The sequence below is a fragment of the Salvelinus fontinalis genome, chromosome 6 (assembly GCF_029448725.1).
Source record: "Salvelinus fontinalis isolate EN_2023a chromosome 6, ASM2944872v1, whole genome shotgun sequence".
Taxonomy (NCBI): Eukaryota; Metazoa; Chordata; class Actinopteri; order Salmoniformes; family Salmonidae; genus Salvelinus; species Salvelinus fontinalis.
In genome coordinates this window covers 65,543,471-65,561,163 of record NC_074670.1, presented here as the reverse complement: position 1 = coordinate 65,561,163, position 17,693 = coordinate 65,543,471, and the positions used below count along the sequence as shown (strand labels likewise).

General features: G+C 45.0%; 1 protein-coding gene across 1 annotated transcript in view; it reads right to left on the bottom strand.

The window, feature by feature from the left end:
* Positions 1–5,223: 5,223 nt before the first annotated feature.
* The window catches only part of LOC129858312 (protein LYRIC-like), a 40,461-nt gene continuing 27,991 nt past the window's right edge, over positions 5,224–17,693 (bottom strand). Inside the window, exons 7-11 of the mRNA XM_055927460.1 lie at positions 9,697–9,774; positions 9,539–9,610; positions 9,197–9,441; positions 8,792–8,885; positions 5,224–8,478 (exon numbers count right to left, since the gene is read on the bottom strand). Of these exons, the coding sequence (XP_055783435.1) occupies positions 8,405–8,478; positions 8,792–8,885; positions 9,197–9,441; positions 9,539–9,610; positions 9,697–9,774 (563 nt within the window). The 3' untranslated portion in view covers positions 5,224–8,404. The remainder of the gene's footprint in view (positions 8,479–8,791; positions 8,886–9,196; positions 9,442–9,538; positions 9,611–9,696; positions 9,775–17,693) is intronic.

Here is a 17,693-nt window from a genome sequence, read left to right as displayed (position 1 = left end):
TGAGCTGGCTACTTACTAGATTCCCATAGAGATGAGCTGGATACTCACTAGATTCCCATAGAGATGAGCTGGCTACTCACTAGATTCCCATAGAGATGAGCTGCTACTCACTAGATTCCCATAGAGATGAGCTGGCTACTCACTAGATTCCCATAGAGATGAGCTGGCTACTCACTAGATTCCCATAGAGATGAGCTGGCTACTCACTAGATTCCCATAGAGATGAGCTGGCTACTCACTAGATTCCCATAGAGATGAGCTGGCTACTCACTAGATTCCCATAGAGATGAGCTGGCTACTCACTAGATTCCCATAGATCAGAGCTGGCTACTCACTAGATTCCCATTGAGATGAGCTGGCTACTTAATGGATACTCACTAGATTCCCATAGAGATGAGCTGGCTACTCACTAGATTCCCATAGAGATGAGCTGGCTACTCACTAGATTCCCATAGAGATGAGCTGGCTACTCACTAGATTCCCATAGAGATGAGCTGCTACTCACTAGATTCCCATAGAGATGAGCTGGCTACTCACTAGATTCCCATAGAGATGAGCTGGCTACTCACTAGATTCCCATAGAGATGAGCTGGCTACTCACTAGATTCCCATAGAGATGAGCTGGCTACTCACTAGATTCCCATAGAGATGAGCTGGCTACTCACTAGATTCCCATGGAGATGAGCTGGCTACTCACTAGATTCCCATAGAGATGAGCTGGCTACTCACTAAATTCCCATAGAGATGAGCTGGCTACTTACTAGATTCCCATAGAGATGAGCTGGATACTCACTAGATTCCCATAGAGATGAGCTGGCTACTCACTAGATTACCATAGAGATGAGCTGGCTACTCACTAGATTCCCATAGAGATGAGCTGGCTACTCAATAGATTACCATAGAGATGAGCTGGCTACTCACTAGATTCCCATAGAGATGAGCTGGCTACTTAATGGATACTCACTAGATTCCCATAGAGATGAGCTGGCTACTCACTAGATTCCCATAGAGATGAGCTGGCTACTCACTAGATTCCCATAGAGATGAGCTGGCTACTCACTAGATTCCCATAGAGATGAGCTGCTACTCACTAGATTCCCATAGAGATGAGCTGGCTACTCACTAGATTCCCATAGAGATGAGCTGGCTACTCACTAGATTCCCATAGAGATGAGCTGGCTACTCACTAGATTCCCATAGAGATGAGCTGGCTACTCACTAGATTCCCATAGAGATGAGCTGGCTACTCACTAGATTCCCATGGAGATGAGCTGGCTACTCACTAGATTCCCATAGAGATGAGCTGGCTACTCACTAAATTCCCATAGAGATGAGCTGGCTACTTACTAGATTCCCATAGAGATGAGCTGGATACTCACTAGATTCCCATAGAGATGAGCTGGCTACTCACTAGATTACCATAGAGATGAGCTGGCTACTCACTAGATTCCCATAGAGATGAGCTGGCTACTCACTAAATTCCCATAGAGATGAGCTGGCTACTTACTAGATTCCCATAGAGATGAGCTGGATACTCACTAGATTCCCATAGAGATGAGCTGGCTACTCACTAGATTCCCATAGAGATGAGCTGGCTACTCACAAGATTTCCATAGAGATGAGCTGGCTACTTACTAGATTCCCATAGAGATGAGCTGGCTACTCACTAGATTCCCATAGAGATGAGCTGGCTACTCACTAGATTCCCATAGAGATGAGCTGGCTACTCACTAGATTCCCATAGAGATGAGCTGGCTACTCACTAGATTCCCATAGAGATGAGCTGGCTACTCACTAGATTCCCATAGAGATGAGCTGGCTACTCACTAGATTCCCATAGAGATGAGCTGGATACTCACTAGATTCCCATAGAGATGAGCTGGATACTCACTAGATTCCCATAGAGATGAGCTGGCTACTTACTAGATTCCCATAGAGATGAGCTGGCTACTCACTGGATTCCCATAGAGATGAGCTGGCTACTCACTAGATTCCCATAGAGATGAGCTGGATACTCACTAGATTCCCATAGAGATGAGCTGGCTACTTACTAGATTCCCATAGAGATGAGCTGCTACTCACTAGATTCCCATAGAGATGAGCTGGCTACTTACTAGATTCCCATAGAGATGAGCTGGCTACTCACTAGATTCCCATAGAGATGAGCTGGCTACTCACTAGATTCCCATAGAGATGAACTGCTACTCACTAGATTCCCATAGAGATGAGCTGGCTACTCACTAGATTCCCATAGAGCTGAGCTGGCTACTCACTAGATTCCCATAGAGATGAGCTGGCTACTCACTAGATTCCCATAGAGCTGAGCTGGCTACTCACTAGATTCCCATAGAGATGAGCTGGCTACTCACTAGATTCCCATAGAGATGAGCTGGATACTCACTAGATTCCCATAGAGATGAGCTGGCTACTCACTAGATTCCCATAGAGATGAGCTGGCTACTCACTAGATTCCCATAGAGATGAGCTGGCTACTCACTAGATTCCCATAGAGATGAGCTGGCTACTCACTAGATTCCCATAGAGATGAGCTGGCTACTCACTAGATTCCCATAGAGATGAGCTGGCTACTCACTAGATTCCCATAGAGATGAGCTGGCTACTCACTAGATTCCCATAGAGATGAGCTGGCTACTCACTAGATTCCCATAGAGATGAGCTGGCTACTCACTAGATTCCCATAGAGATGAACTGCTACTCACTAGATTCCCATAGAGATGAGCTGGCTACTCACTAGATTCCCATAGAGCTGAGCTGGCTACTCACTAGATTCCCATAGAGATGAGCTGGCTACTCACTAGATTCCCATAGAGCTGAGCTGGCTACTCACTAGATTCCCATAGAGATGAGCTGGCTACTCACTAGATTCCCATAGAGATGAGCTGGCTACTCACTAGATTCCCATAGAGATGAGCTGGCTACTCACTAGATTCCCATAGAGATGAGCTGGCTACTCACTAGATTCCCATAGAGATGAGCTGGCTACTCACTAGATTCCCATAGAGATGAGCTGGCTACTCACTAGATTCCCATAGAGATGAGCTGGCTACTCACTAGATTCCCATAGAGATGAGCTGGCTACTCACTAGCACGTGGACTTGTGCTTGAGAGATAGTTGAGACCTATGCTAATGTTCTATAATGGCTGCTACAACAAGTCAGTCTTTATTAGTGAATGTGCATTATGCATGGTTCTGATTAAATCTGTAACAAAAGCGTATTTTCCAGACAGACTTGATAGCGACAGTGATTATTGCTAAAAAAAAGCTGATTAAACATTTTTTTGATAAAATAATGTAATTATTAGTGGGTGTTGTGGAAGGTTTATATCTAGCCTAGGTATAACTCAACAAGCCCTGAATGAATTACATTATAGCTGACTGTTTCAAAGGCAGTGTATTTGATTGTTAAATTGTACAACAAAGAGAAAACATTTCATCATTATATATTGTGAAATTGGCCATAAGTTTGAAAAAAAATATACAAAAAATAAATGCCGATCTGATTTTTAGGCCAAATCACCCCAAGCTTTATTACGTACACTTTAATTACTGTGAATGTGTTGAATTGCTGTCTAATAAGAGACTGGTCGCAGTCGCAGTAAAGCATTAGGAGTTGTATTGTTTTATTTCAACAAACCTTGAAAAATCATTTCTTCATAAACAAAATCATTCTTCTAAAGGAGAAGGTATAAATACATGATTGATTCATCTTTTACAAGGTTAATCATCAACAGAGAGAGTCAGGTGACTCTGCAGCGCCACCAGACGGATCTAGTCTACAGAGATCTATGTAAAACACTGAGCTCAGAGCCTCCGGTCAGCAACACTCTTCTTTACACACTCAAAAGCTACCAATAATACAGTCCATTTTGATTTCAGCTAAAAGCGTGGGCAGGCTTGTCAGCCCTCAGTCTTCAAGCCCAGTCGTTCCGCTCATTCAAGGCTATATACAGTGAGTGATAAAGTACCAATCAGAAGTAGTGACCTGCCCATTCTTTAAATCGTACTGTATGAGTACGGTCGTCAGTCAAGAGACTAAATAAAAAAAACATTTTAGAACCAAACTTGCGATAGGATTGATGCGGTAACTCTCCAGCCCTTGATCTGAAAACTATCACAAAAGAGATGTAAATAAAATGCACGTACTAATATACTACAGGTTAAGGCAATACAATTCATTTCCTGATACCTTTTAAAATGACTGACATGGAATTAAAGCTGCTCCACACGACTTCTCATCTTCATCACCTCCTCCCCCTCATCAGCACATTGACTTCCATCTAAAGTCACAACCAGGAATTACACCTTCACATTCTGCTAAACGGTCCTTTTAAAAAAGAATCATGAAAAGACAAAGACAACGTATAGGATCCAGCCTGACAGTGCAATCAATCAATCCCAGAAAAATTACACATTAGGAAAAGCCCTTGTATTCTGTACATATGGCATGGCCTTTTCCCACCAGATAGGAAGAGAAGAGGTTTTAAGATAAGAGCCCTCTCATACACAGGAGGAGCACAATACTACTGGTGTCTGGAAGTACTTCATGTCATACTGTCCCTACTGGTGTCTGGAAGTACTTCATGTCTCATACTGGTGTCTACTGGTGTCTGGAAGTACTTCATGTCTCATACTGGTGTCTACTGGTGTCTGGAAGTACTTCATGTCTCATACTGGTGTCTACTGGTGTCTGGAAGTACTTCATGTCATACTGGTGTCTGGAAGTACTTCATGTCTCATACTGTCTCTACTGGTGTCTGGAAGTACTTCATGTCTCATACTGTCCCTACTGGTGTCTGGAAGTACTTCATGTCTCATACTGTCTCTACTGGTGTCTGGAAGTACTTCATGTCATACTGGTGTCTACTGGTGTCTGGAAGTACTTCATGTCTCATACTGTCTCTACTGGTGTCTGGAAGTACTTCATGTCTCATACTGGTGTCTACTGGTGTCTGGAAGTACTTCATGTCTCATACTGTCTCTACTGGTGTCTGGAAGTACTTCATGTCTCATACTGTCTCTACTGGTGTCTGGAAGTACTTCATGTCTCATACTGTCTCTACTGGTGTCTGGAAGTACTTCATGTCTCATACTGGTGTCTACTGGTGTCTGGAAGTACTTCATGTCTTCACCCCTCTTTATACTTCAATTGGTCAATATTTAAGCTAGGACTCTGTCACACAGGTGGGAGGTGTGTTGGGGGGGGGGGGGGGGGGGGCAACACTGTACCAGCTAGCTAGGACTCTGGTACACAGTTGGGAGGTGGGGCGACACTGTACCAGCTAGCTAGGACTCTGGTACACAGTTGGGAGGTGGGGCGACACTGTACCAGCTAGCTAGGACTCTGGTACACAGTTGGGAGGTGGGGCGACACTGTACCAGCTAGCTAGGACTGGTACACAGGTGGGAGTTGGGGCGACACTGTACTAGCTGGCTAGGACTCCGGTACACAGGTGGGAGTTGGGGCAACACTGTACCAGCTAGCTAGCACTCCGGTACACAGTTGGGAGGTGGGGCGACACTGTACTAGCTAGCTAGGACTCCGGCACACAGGCGGGAGTTGGGGCGACACTGTACTAGCTAGCTAGGACTCTGGTACACAGTTGGGAGGTGGGGGGGTTACACTGTACTAGCTAGCTAGGACTCTGGTACACAGTTGGGAGGTGGGGCGACATTGTACCAGCTGGCTAGGACTCCGGTACACAGTTGGGAGGTGGGGCGACACTGTACCAGCTAGCTAGCTAGGACTCTGGTACACAGGTGGGAGTTGGGGCGACACTGTACTAGCTAGCTAGGACTCTGGTACACAGGTGGGAGGTGTGGCGACACTGTACTAGCTAGCTAGGACTCTGGTACACAGGCGGGAGGTGTGGCGACACTGTACTAGCTAGCTAGGACTCTGGTACACAGGTGGGAAGTGTGGCGACAGTGTACCAGCTAGCTAGCTAGGACTCTGGTACACAGGTGGGAGGTGTGGCGACAGTGTACCAGTTAGCTAGGACTCTGGTACACAGGCGGGAGGTGGGGCGACACTGTACCAGCTAGCTAGCTAGGACTCTGGTACACAGGCGGGAGGTGTGGCAACACTGTACCAGCTAGCTAGCTAGGACTCTGGTACACAGTTGGGAGGTGGGGCGACACTGTACCAGCTAGCTAGCTAGGACTCTGGTACACAGGTGGGAGGTGTGGCGACACTGTACCAGCTAGCTAGCTAGGACTCTGGCACACAGGCGGGAGGTGTGGCGACAGTGTACCAGCTAGATAGGACTCTGGCACACAGGCGGGAGGTGGGGCGACACTGTACCAGCTAGCTAGCTAGGACTCTGGTACACAGTTGGGAGGTGGGCAACACTGTACCAGCTAGCTAGCTAGGACTCTGGCACACAGGTGGGAGGTGGGGCGACACTGTACTAGCTAGCTAGCTAGGACTCTGGTACACAGGTGGGAGGTGGGGCGACACTGTACTAGCTAGCTAGCTAGGACTCTGGCACACAGGTGGGAGGTGGGGCGACACTGTACTAGCTAGCTAGGACTCTGGTACACAGTTGGGAGGTGTGGCGACACTGTACTAGCTAGCTAGGACTCTGGTACACAGGTGGGGTGGGGGGGGGAACACTGTACCAGCTAGCTAGCTAGGACTCTGGTACACAGTTGGGAGGTGGGGCGACACTGTACCAGCTAGCTAGCTAGGACTCTGGTACACAGGTGGGAGGTGTGGCGACACTGTACCAGCTAGCTAGCTAGGACTCTGGCACACAGGCGGGAGGTGTGGCGACAGTGTACCAGCTAGCTAGGACTCTGGCACACAGGCGGGAGGTGGGGCGACACTGTACCAGCTAGCTAGGACTCTGTTACACAGTTGGGAGGTGGGGCGACACTGTACTAGCTAGCTAGGACTCTGGTACACAGGTGGGAGGTGGGGCGACACTGTACTAGCTAGCTAGGACTCCGGTACACAGTTGGGAGTTGGGGCGACACTGTACTAGCTAGCTAGGACTCTGGTACACAGTTGGGAGGTGGGGGGGTTACACTGTACTAGCTAGCTAGGACTCTGGTACACAGTTGGGAGGTGGGGCGACACTGTACCAGCTAGCTAGCTAGGACTCTGGTACACAGTTGGGAGGTGGGCGACACTGTACCAGCTAGCTAGCTAGGACTCTGGCACACAGGTGGGAGGTGGGGCGACACTGTACTAGCTAGCTAGCTAGGACTCTGGTACACAGGTGGGAGGTGGGGCGACACTGTACTAGCTAGCTAGCTAGGACTCTGGCACACAGGTGGGAGGTGGGGCGACACTGTACTAGCTAGCTAGGACTCTGGTACACAGTTGGGAGGTGTGGCGACACTGTACTAGCTGGCTAGGACTCTGGTACACAGGTGGGGTGGGGGCGACACTGTACTAGCTAGCTAGGACTCTGGTACACAGGTGGGAGGTGTGGCGACACTGTACCAGCTAGCTAGCTAGGACTCTGGTACACAGGTGGGGTGGGGGGGGGGGGGGGGGCAACACTGTACCAGCTAGCTAGCTAGGACTCTGGTACACAGTTGGGAGGTGGGGCGACACTGTACCAGCTAGCTAGCTAGGACTCTGGTACACAGGTGGGAGGTGTGGCGACACTGTACCAGCTAGCTAGCTAGGACTCTGGCACACAGGCGGGAGGTGTGGCGACAGTGTACCAGCTAGCTAGCTAGGACTCTGGCACACAGGCGGGAGGTGTGGCGACACTGTACCAGCTAGCTAGCTAGGACTCTGGCACACAGGCGGGAGGTGTGGCGACAGTGTACCAGCTAGCTAGCTAGGACTCTGGCACACAGGCGGGAGGTGTGGCGACAGTGTACCAGCTAGCTAGCTAGGACTCTGGCACACAGGCGGGAGGTGTGGCGACACTGTACCAGCTAGCTAGCTAGGACTCTGGCACACAGGCGGGAGGTGGGGCGACACTGTACCAGCTAGCTAGCTAGGACTCTGGCACACAGGTGGGAGGTGTGGCGACACTGTACCAGCTAGCTAGCTAGGACTCTGGTACACAGGCGGGAGGTGTGGCGACACTGTACTAGCTAGCTAGCTAGGACTCTGGCACACAGGCGGGAGGTGGGGGGGTTACACTGTACTAGCTAGCTAGGACTGGTACACAAACTACTTTTGAATAATTCACAAGCTAAATGAGCTGGACGCCAGACCCCCAGACCCCCAGCTAAACGAACTGGACGTCAGACCCCCAGCTAAACGAGCTGGACAGTCACTGTTCTCTCTCTTTTTTGGGGATATTTAAAAAGTACAGTCAAACTATTCTGTATAAAAGTCTGTACTTGCAAATGATTGATTGCATTTATAAACACATTGAACAATCCTTTTGCATAATAATTCATGTGGGTTCTTGTTTCTTAACTTCCTGTCTCTTTCCGGGCCTTCTTCTTCTGGGACGGCTTGGGAGCATCGAAGCTCGGGTCGGATATTTCTGAAGAGAAAAGAATGGACAGCGTGTCAAAAACACAGAGACATGATATTTATTATGGAAAGAAAACATCCCTATTTAATTCCAGGGAGATCTTTGGAAAGCAAGTCAGCAGTAGTGATGCCAACCGTTGTAAGAAAATAGTTTGGCTTCACAATAAGAGATCTGCCTTCTGTTTGGTGCTGATACACACGAGTAGCAACATACTGACTGTCCCCAAAAAGGCACCCTATTCAGAAAGTAGTGCGCTACAAAGGGAATAGGGTGCCATTTTGGACGTAAACTATGGTTAAGGTTGCTACGACTAGTATCTTACTCTGTGAGGACGGCTGGGAGATGGACTGTTTGGTCCCTGCTTTGGGAAGTGCTGGACTCTCCACGGGTGTAACTGCCATGCTGTCAGAGGTCACCTGTACAGAGAGGGACAAGTCACACCATGTCAGAGCTGGTTACAAAACACACAAGGCCTGCGTCCAAAATAGTAACCTACTCCCTTTATAGTGTACTACTTTTGACCAGGGCCTTGGTTAAAAGCACTGCACTACCTGTATTTAGGGAATAGGCTGCCAATATGACCAGGCACACACCTTTCACATCCTGTTTCAACTGTTCAAGACGTTACAATGTTACAGGACACTGGAAATACAACACATCATTCTCTGTCATGTAGAACACTACATATTCATTACAGCTTTCTTTGGGATGCAGACACGTCTGTTACCTGGCCTGTACCACCACCTTCCTCAGCTCTCTTCTTCTTCTTCTTCTTCTTCTTGGGCCTGGCAGCCCCCCCGGCAGAGTCATCCTCCTTGTCATCGTCTGACCCCTGTTCCCCCTGGGGGTGGTTGGGTACAGGGTCCTGGGGCGGGGGGCCGGGGGCCTCTCCCACCGGGGGTCCCTCATAGTTCCCCCACGGCTCTGTCGGGGCGTTCCAGTCTGAGCTGGGGTCCGCTGCTGCAATACCGTCTGGAAACAGAACAGAGAAAATACCAAGTTACACATCGTACACGCCCAGTGAAGGCAGAAATCACAGCACATTTACTCCAAACTAATTGTTTCTTACTTAATCCTGACCACTCATCAGAAGGAGAGGGGCATTCCCACTGTAGCTCAGAGGCAGGATGGGTGATGTGCTCTGGAGAAGACACAGAGAGCATCTTAGCCTTTCCTAAACCATACAGAATAGTCCATCCTTCAGTCCCTGACATCAGTGTTAATCACCTGCTGTCTTCAGTCCAAGTACAGAGGGTAATGTGTTGAGTTCCGTCTTCATCCTCCCATCAACCCCACTCCACGACCCTGGAAGGAATAAACCAATAGACTGTTACCACAGAACATCAGAAAAACTAAGGAATAAACCAATAGACTGTTACCACAGAACATCAGAAAAACTAAGGAATAAACCAATAGACTGTTACCACAGAACATCAGAAAAACTAAGGAATAAACCAATAGACTGTTACCACAGAACATCAGAAAAACTAAGGAATAAACCAATAGACTGTTACCACAGAACATCAGAAAAACTAAGGAATAAACCAATAGACTGTTACCACAGAACATCAGAAAAACTAAGGAATAAACCAATAGACTGTTACCACAGAACATCAGAAAAACTAAGGAATAAACCAATAGAAACCAAAAACACAAAAGCTCTGAAATTCAGTTGGCATTCTCAAATCCATCTAACGGATGGAAACGTTAAGTGGCCGATTCAGACTTATGAATGTACACACACTTCTCAGTATTTGGTATTCAGACTTATGAATGTACACACTTCTCAGTATTTGGTATTCAGACTTATGAATGTACACACTTCTCAGTATTTGGTATTCAGACTTATGAATGTACACACTTCTCAGTATTTGGTATTCAGACTTATGAATGTACACACTTCTCAGTATTTGGTATTCAGACTTATGAATGTACACACTTCTCAGTATTTGGTATTCAGACTTATGAATGTACACACTTCTCAGTATTTGGTATTCAGACTTATGAATGTACACACTTCTCAGTATTTGGTATTCAGACTTATGAATGTACACACTTCTCAGTATTTGGTATTCAGACTTATGAATGTACACACACTTCTTAGTATTTGGTATTCAGACTGATGCTGATCAGACTGATGATCTGGACGAGACTGACGAATCGAGACAAAGGTAAGAATCTCTGAATTAACTAATGTTAGCTAACTGTAGTGTTACGTTTCCCAGCAAGACAACCAAAATAATGTATCTCAAACAGAAGAGGGAACTAACAGAATCATGAACAACCCAAACAAAACAACGGTTCTGAAAGACACTCATGGGGGTGTCCACTGAAAGATGACTAGTAACAACAACGGGGACCTAAAAGACACCCACCATGACACCCACTAAATTTACCCAAGAAGAGGTAAACACAAAGAGAACCCACACCAAGGAAGTAAACAAAAAAGTGGAGCAAAACGAAAACAATGAAGATCAGATAAAGGATTTTTAAAATTGTATTTTTTTAATAAGTCAAATAGGACACACCAACTGAAGGTGTTAACCCTCCACATCAAGACAACTGAAGGTGTTAACCCTCCACATCAAAACAACTGAAGGTGTTTACCCTCCACATCAAGACAACTGAAGGTGTTAACCCTCCACATCAAAACAACTGAAGGTGTTTACCCTCCACATCAAGACAACTGAAGGTGAAAACCCTCCACATCAAGACAACTGAAGGTGTTAACCCTCCACATCTCAAGACAACTGAAGCACTGGGCCATCCACTCTTAAATATCACCTGGGCCAGCAAAGGTGTAACACATCCTGACTAACGAGGTAACACCAAATCGGTGCGCCCTATGTGCTAATGTCCAACCTCAAAATATAAATGGAAAAACCAAAGACTAACAGTAGTAAAGATTAAATAGGATAAATTGCTTTAAAAATTGACTAATTCTGTGAACAGTCTTGTGTAAGTTTTAATTGACAAAATACCTGTTAGCAAAGGTGTCAGCTAGAGATGAGGTGCAGGAGCATGCTGGGATTTATAGTTTTGCATGATGTCTACTTTGATGCTAATTAGCATTTTTTCGAATAAGAGTAAATAGAGCCAAATATATTGATAAAAGTCACCTTGTCCTAGATTTACACGGTTATCAAAACATAACGCCAAGGTACACCTACACGAAACAGCCCTTATTTTAAATGTTTCTCAAATAAATGGTGGGAAAACGATTGGAACCATTTCACCACAAGGTTTTATGAGTATTATGGGACATCCACTGTGGGGCTCTATTCTGTCGTGTAACACGCTCTGTAGGTGTGGCTACCTTGCCCACTCTGAATAAATGTCATTCAAAGAAAGTCATCTAAATATGTTTCTCCATTTCAGCACCAAATGGTAGATTGAAAAATACTCTGTGTAGATTATTTAGGTTAAGTATTTATGAATCATAAACTGGCCTGGAAAGCCTTCACACAAAATCAAGAAAATGGTGGTTTGATTTATTCAGTTCTTCAACGCATGGTAATGTTGGAAGATTAGTGTACATATAATTATAACAGGGAGAATAGTGTACAATAGGAGGTTATACCCTGGTCTATTACCTGTACTAACCATGGGACTGTTATAACAGGGAGAATAGTGTTCAATAGGAGGTTATACCCTGGTCTATAGTGTTCAATAGGAGGTTATACCCTGGTCTATAGTGTTCAATAGGAGGTTATACCCTGGTCTATAGTGTTCAATAGGAGGTTATACCCTGGTCTATAGTGTTCAATAGGAGGTTATAACCTGGTCTATAGTGTTCAATAGGAGGTTATACCCTGGTCTATAGTGTACAATAGGAGGTTATAACCTGGTCTATAGTGTACAATAGGAGGTTATACCCTGGTCTATAGTGTTCAATAGGAGGTTATACCCTGGTCTATAGTGTTCAATAGGAGGTTATACCCTGGTCTATAGTGTTCAATAGGAGGTTATAACCTGGTCTATAGTGTTCAATAGGAGGTTATACCCTGGTCTATAGTGTTCAATAGTAGGTTATACCCTGGTCTATAGTGTTCAATAGTAGGTTATACCCTGGTCTATAGTGTTCAATAGGAGGTTATACCCTGGTCTATAGTGTTCAATAGGAGGTTATACCCTGGTCTATAGTGTTCAATAGTAGGTTATACCCTGGTCTATAGTGTACAATAGGAGGTTATAACCTGGTCTATAGTGTTCAATAGGAGGTTATACCCTGGTCTATAGTGTTCAATAGGAGGTTATACCCTGGTCTATAGTGTTCAATAGGAGGTTATACCCTGGTCTATAGTGTTCAATAGGAGGTTATACCCTGGTCTATAGTGTTCAATAGGAGGTTATACCCTGGTCTATAGTGTTCAATAGGAGGTTATACCCTGGTCTATAGTGTACAATAGGAGGTTATAACCTGGTCTATAGTGTTCAATAGGAGGTTATAACCTGGTCTATAGTGTTCAATAGGAGGTTATAACCTGGTCTATAGTGTTCAATAGGAGGTTATACCCTGGTCTATAGTGTTCAATAGGAGGTTATACCCTGGTCTATAGTGTTCAATAGTAGGTTATAACCTGGTCTATAGTGTACAATAGGAGGTTATAACCTGGTCTATAGTGTTCAATAGGAGGTTATACCCTGGTCTATAGTGTTCAATAGGAGGTTATACCCTGGTCTATAGTGTACAATAGGAGGTTATAACCTGGTCTATTACCTGCACTAACCATGAGACTGTTATAACAGGGAGAATAGTAGGTTATAACCTGGTCTATTACCTGCACTAACCATGAGACTGTTATAACAGGGAGAATAGTAGGTTATAACCTGGTCTATTACCTGCACTAACCATGGGACTGTTATAACAGGGAGAATAGTAGGTTATAACCTGGTCTATTACCTGCACTAATCATGGAACTGTGTGATGACACAGCCAACTATCACACCATGCGCCGCGTTCAAACTGTTACTCTGCTGATCTGCGCTGCATAATGATTTAATTAGCCTGTCTTTTATATCAATATTATCAACTGGTACTAATGATTCTCAGCAACACGGCTGTGACAGCGTTTAGAGGACTAGAGGGCTATACCAACTGATGGGAACAATGTCATTAAACGGAATGATAAGGTGGGCTATACCAACTGATGGGAACAATGTCATTAAACGGAATGATAAGGTGGGCTATACCAACTGATGGGGACAAGGTCATTAAACGGAATGATAAGGTGGGCTATACCAACTGATGGGGACAAGGGTATTAAACGGAAAGATAAGGTGGGCTATACCAACTGATGGGAACAATGTCATTAAACAGAATGATAAGGTGGGCTATACCAACTGATGGGGACAAGGGTATTAAACGGAAAGATAAGGTGGGCTATACCAACTGATGGGAACAATGTCATTAAACAGAATGATAAGGTGGGCTATACCAACTGATGGGAACAATGTCATTAAACAGAATGATAAGGTGGGCTATACCAACTGATGGGAACAATGGTATTAAACGGAATGATAAGGTGGGCTATACCAACTGATGGGAACAATGTCATTAAACGGAATGATAAGGTGGGCTATACCAACTGATGGGAACAATGTCATTAAACGGAATGATAAGGTGGGCTATACCAACTGATGGGAACAAGGGTATTAAATGGAATGATAAGGTGGGCTATACCAACTGATGGGGACAAGGGTATTAAATGGAATGATAAGGTGGGCTATACCAACTGATGGGGACAAGGGTATTAAACAGAATGATAAGGTGGGCTATACCAACTGATGGGGACAAGGGTATTAAACAGAATGATTAGGTGGGCTATACCAACTGATGGGGACAATGTCATTAAATGGAATGATAAGGTGGGCTATACCAACTGATGGGGACAAGGGTATTAAATGGAATGATAAGGTGGGCTATACCAACTGATGGGGACAATGTCATTAAACGGAATGATAAGGTGGACTATACCAACTGATGGGAACAAGGGTATTAAATGGAATGATAAGGTGGGCTATACCAACTGATGGGGACAAGGGTATTAAACGGAAAGATAAGGTGGGCTATACCAACTGATGGGAACAATGTCATTAAACGGAATGATAAGGTGGGCTATACCAACTGATGGGGACAAGGTCATTAAATGGAATGATAAGGTGGGCTATACCAACTGATGGGGACAAGGGTATTAAATGGAATGATAAGGTGGGCTATACCAACTGATGGGGACAAGGGTATTAAACGGAATGATAAGGTGGGCTATACCAACTGATGGGGACAAGGTCATTAAATGGAATGATAAGGTGGGCTATACCAACTGATGGGGACAAGGTCATTAAATGGAATGATAAGGTGGGCTATACCAACTGATGGGAACAAGGTCATTAAATGGAATGATAAGGTGGGCTATACCAACTGATGGGGACAAGGTCATTAAATGGAATGATAAGGTGGGCTATACCAACTGATGGGAACAAGGGTATTAAATGGAATGATAAGGTGGGCTATACCAACTGATGGGGACAAGGGTATTAAACGGAATGATAAGGTGGGTTATACCAACTGATGGGGACAAGGGTATTAAATGGAATGATAAGGTGGGCTATACCAACTGATGGGGACAAGGTCATTAAACGGAATGATAAGGTGGGCTATACCAACTGATGGGGACAAGGTCATTAAACGGGAATGATAAGGTGGGCTATACCAACTGATGGGGACAATGTCATTAAATGGAATGATAAGGTGGGCTATACAAACTGATGGGAACAATGTCATTAAATGGAATGATAAGGTGGGCTATACCAACTGATGGGGACAAGGGTATTAAACGGAATGATAAGGTGGGCTATACCAACTGATGGGAACAAGGGTATTAAACGGAATGATTAGGTGGGCTATACCATCTGATGGGAACAATGTCATTAAACGGAATGATAAGGTGGGCTATACCAACTGATGGGGACAAGGGTATTAAACGGAATGATAAGGTGGGCTATACCAACTGATGGGGACAATGTCATTAAATGGAATGATAAGGTGGGCTATACCAACTGATGGGGACAAGGGTATTAAATGGAATGATAAGGTGGGCTATACCAACTGATGGGGACAAGGGTATTAAACGGAATGATAAGGTGGGCTATACCAACTGATGGGGACAAGGGTATTAAACGGAATGATAAGGTGGGCTATACCAACTGATGGGGACAAGGGTATTAAACGGAATGATTAGGTGGGCTATACCAACTGATGGGGACAATGTCATTAAATGGAATGATAAGGTGGGCTATACCAACTGATGGGGACAAGGGTATTAAATGGAATGATAAGGTGGGCTATACCAACTGATGGGGACAAGGGTATTAAATGGAATGATAAGGTGGGCTATACCAACTGATGGGGACAAGGTCATTAAACGGAATGATAAGGTGGGCTATACCAACTGATGGGGACAAGGTCATTAAACGGGAATGATAAGGTGGAATATACCAACTGATGGGGACAATGTCATTAAATGGAATGATAAGGTGGGCTATACCAACTGATGGGAACAATGTCATTAAATGGAATGATAAGGTGGGCTATACCAACTGATGGGGACAAGGGTATTAAACGGAATGATAAGGTGGGCTATACCAACTGATGGGAACAAGGGTATTAAACGGAATGATTAGGTGGGCTATACCATCTGATGGGAACAATGTCATTAAACGGAATGATAAGGTGGGCTATACCAACTGATGGGGACAAGGGTATTAAACGGAATGATAAGGTGGGCTATACCAACTGATGGGGACAATGTCATTAAATGGAATGATAAGGTGGGCTATACCAACTGATGGGGACAAGGGTATTAAACGGAATGATAAGGTGGGCTATACCAACTGATGGGGACAATGTCATTAAATGGAATGATAAGGTGGGCTATACCAACTGATGGGAACAAGGGTATTAAACGGAATGATAAGGTGGGCTATACCAACTGATGGGGACAAGGGTATTAAATGGAATGATAAGGTGGGCTATACCAACTGATGGGAACAAGGGTATTAAATGGAATGATAAGGTGGGCTATACCAACTGATGGGAACAATGTCATTAAATGGAATGATAAGGTGGGCTATACCAACTGATGGGGACAAGGGTATTAAACGGAATGATAAGGTGGGCTATACCAACTGATGGGAACAAGGGTATTAAACGGAATGATTAGGTGGGCTATACCATCTGATGGGAACAATGTCATTAAACGGAATGATAAGGTGGGCTATACCAACTGATGGGGACAAGGGTATTAAACGGAATGATAAGGTGGGCTATACCAACTGATGGGGACAATGTCATTAAATGGAATGATAAGGTGGGCTATACCAACTGATGGGGACAAGGGTATTAAATGGAATGATAAGGTGGGCTATACCAACTGATGGGGACAAGGGTATTAAACGGAATGATAAGGTGGGCTATACCAACTGATGGGGACAAGGGTATTAAACGGAATGATAAGGTGGGCTATACCAACTGATGGGGACAAGGGTATTAAACGGAATGATTAGGTGGGCTATACCAACTGATGGGGACAATGTCATTAAATGGAATGATAAGGTGGGCTATACCAACTGATGGGGACAAGGGTATTAAATGGAATGATAAGGTGGGCTATACCAACTGATGGGGACAAGGGTATTAAATGGAATGATAAGGTGGGCTATACCAACTGATGGGGACAAGGTCATTAAACGGAATGATAAGGTGGGCTATACCAACTGATGGGGACAAGGTCATTAAACGGGAATGATAAGGTGGGCTATACCAACTGATGGGGACAATGTCATTAAATGGAATGATAAGGTGGGCTATACCAACTGATGGGAACAATGTCATTAAATGGAATGATAAGGTGGGCTATACCAACTGATGGGGACAAGGGTATTAAACGGAATGATAAGGTGGGCTATACCAACTGATGGGAACAAGGGTATTAAACGGAATGATTAGGTGGGCTATACCATCTGATGGGAACAATGTCATTAAACGGAATGATAAGGTGGGCTATACCAACTGATGGGGACAAGGGTATTAAACGGAATGATAAGGTGGGCTATACCAACTGATGGGGACAATGTCATTAAATGGAATGATAAGGTGGGCTATACCAACTGATGGGGACAAGGGTATTAAACGGAATGATAAGGTGGGCTATACCAACTGATGG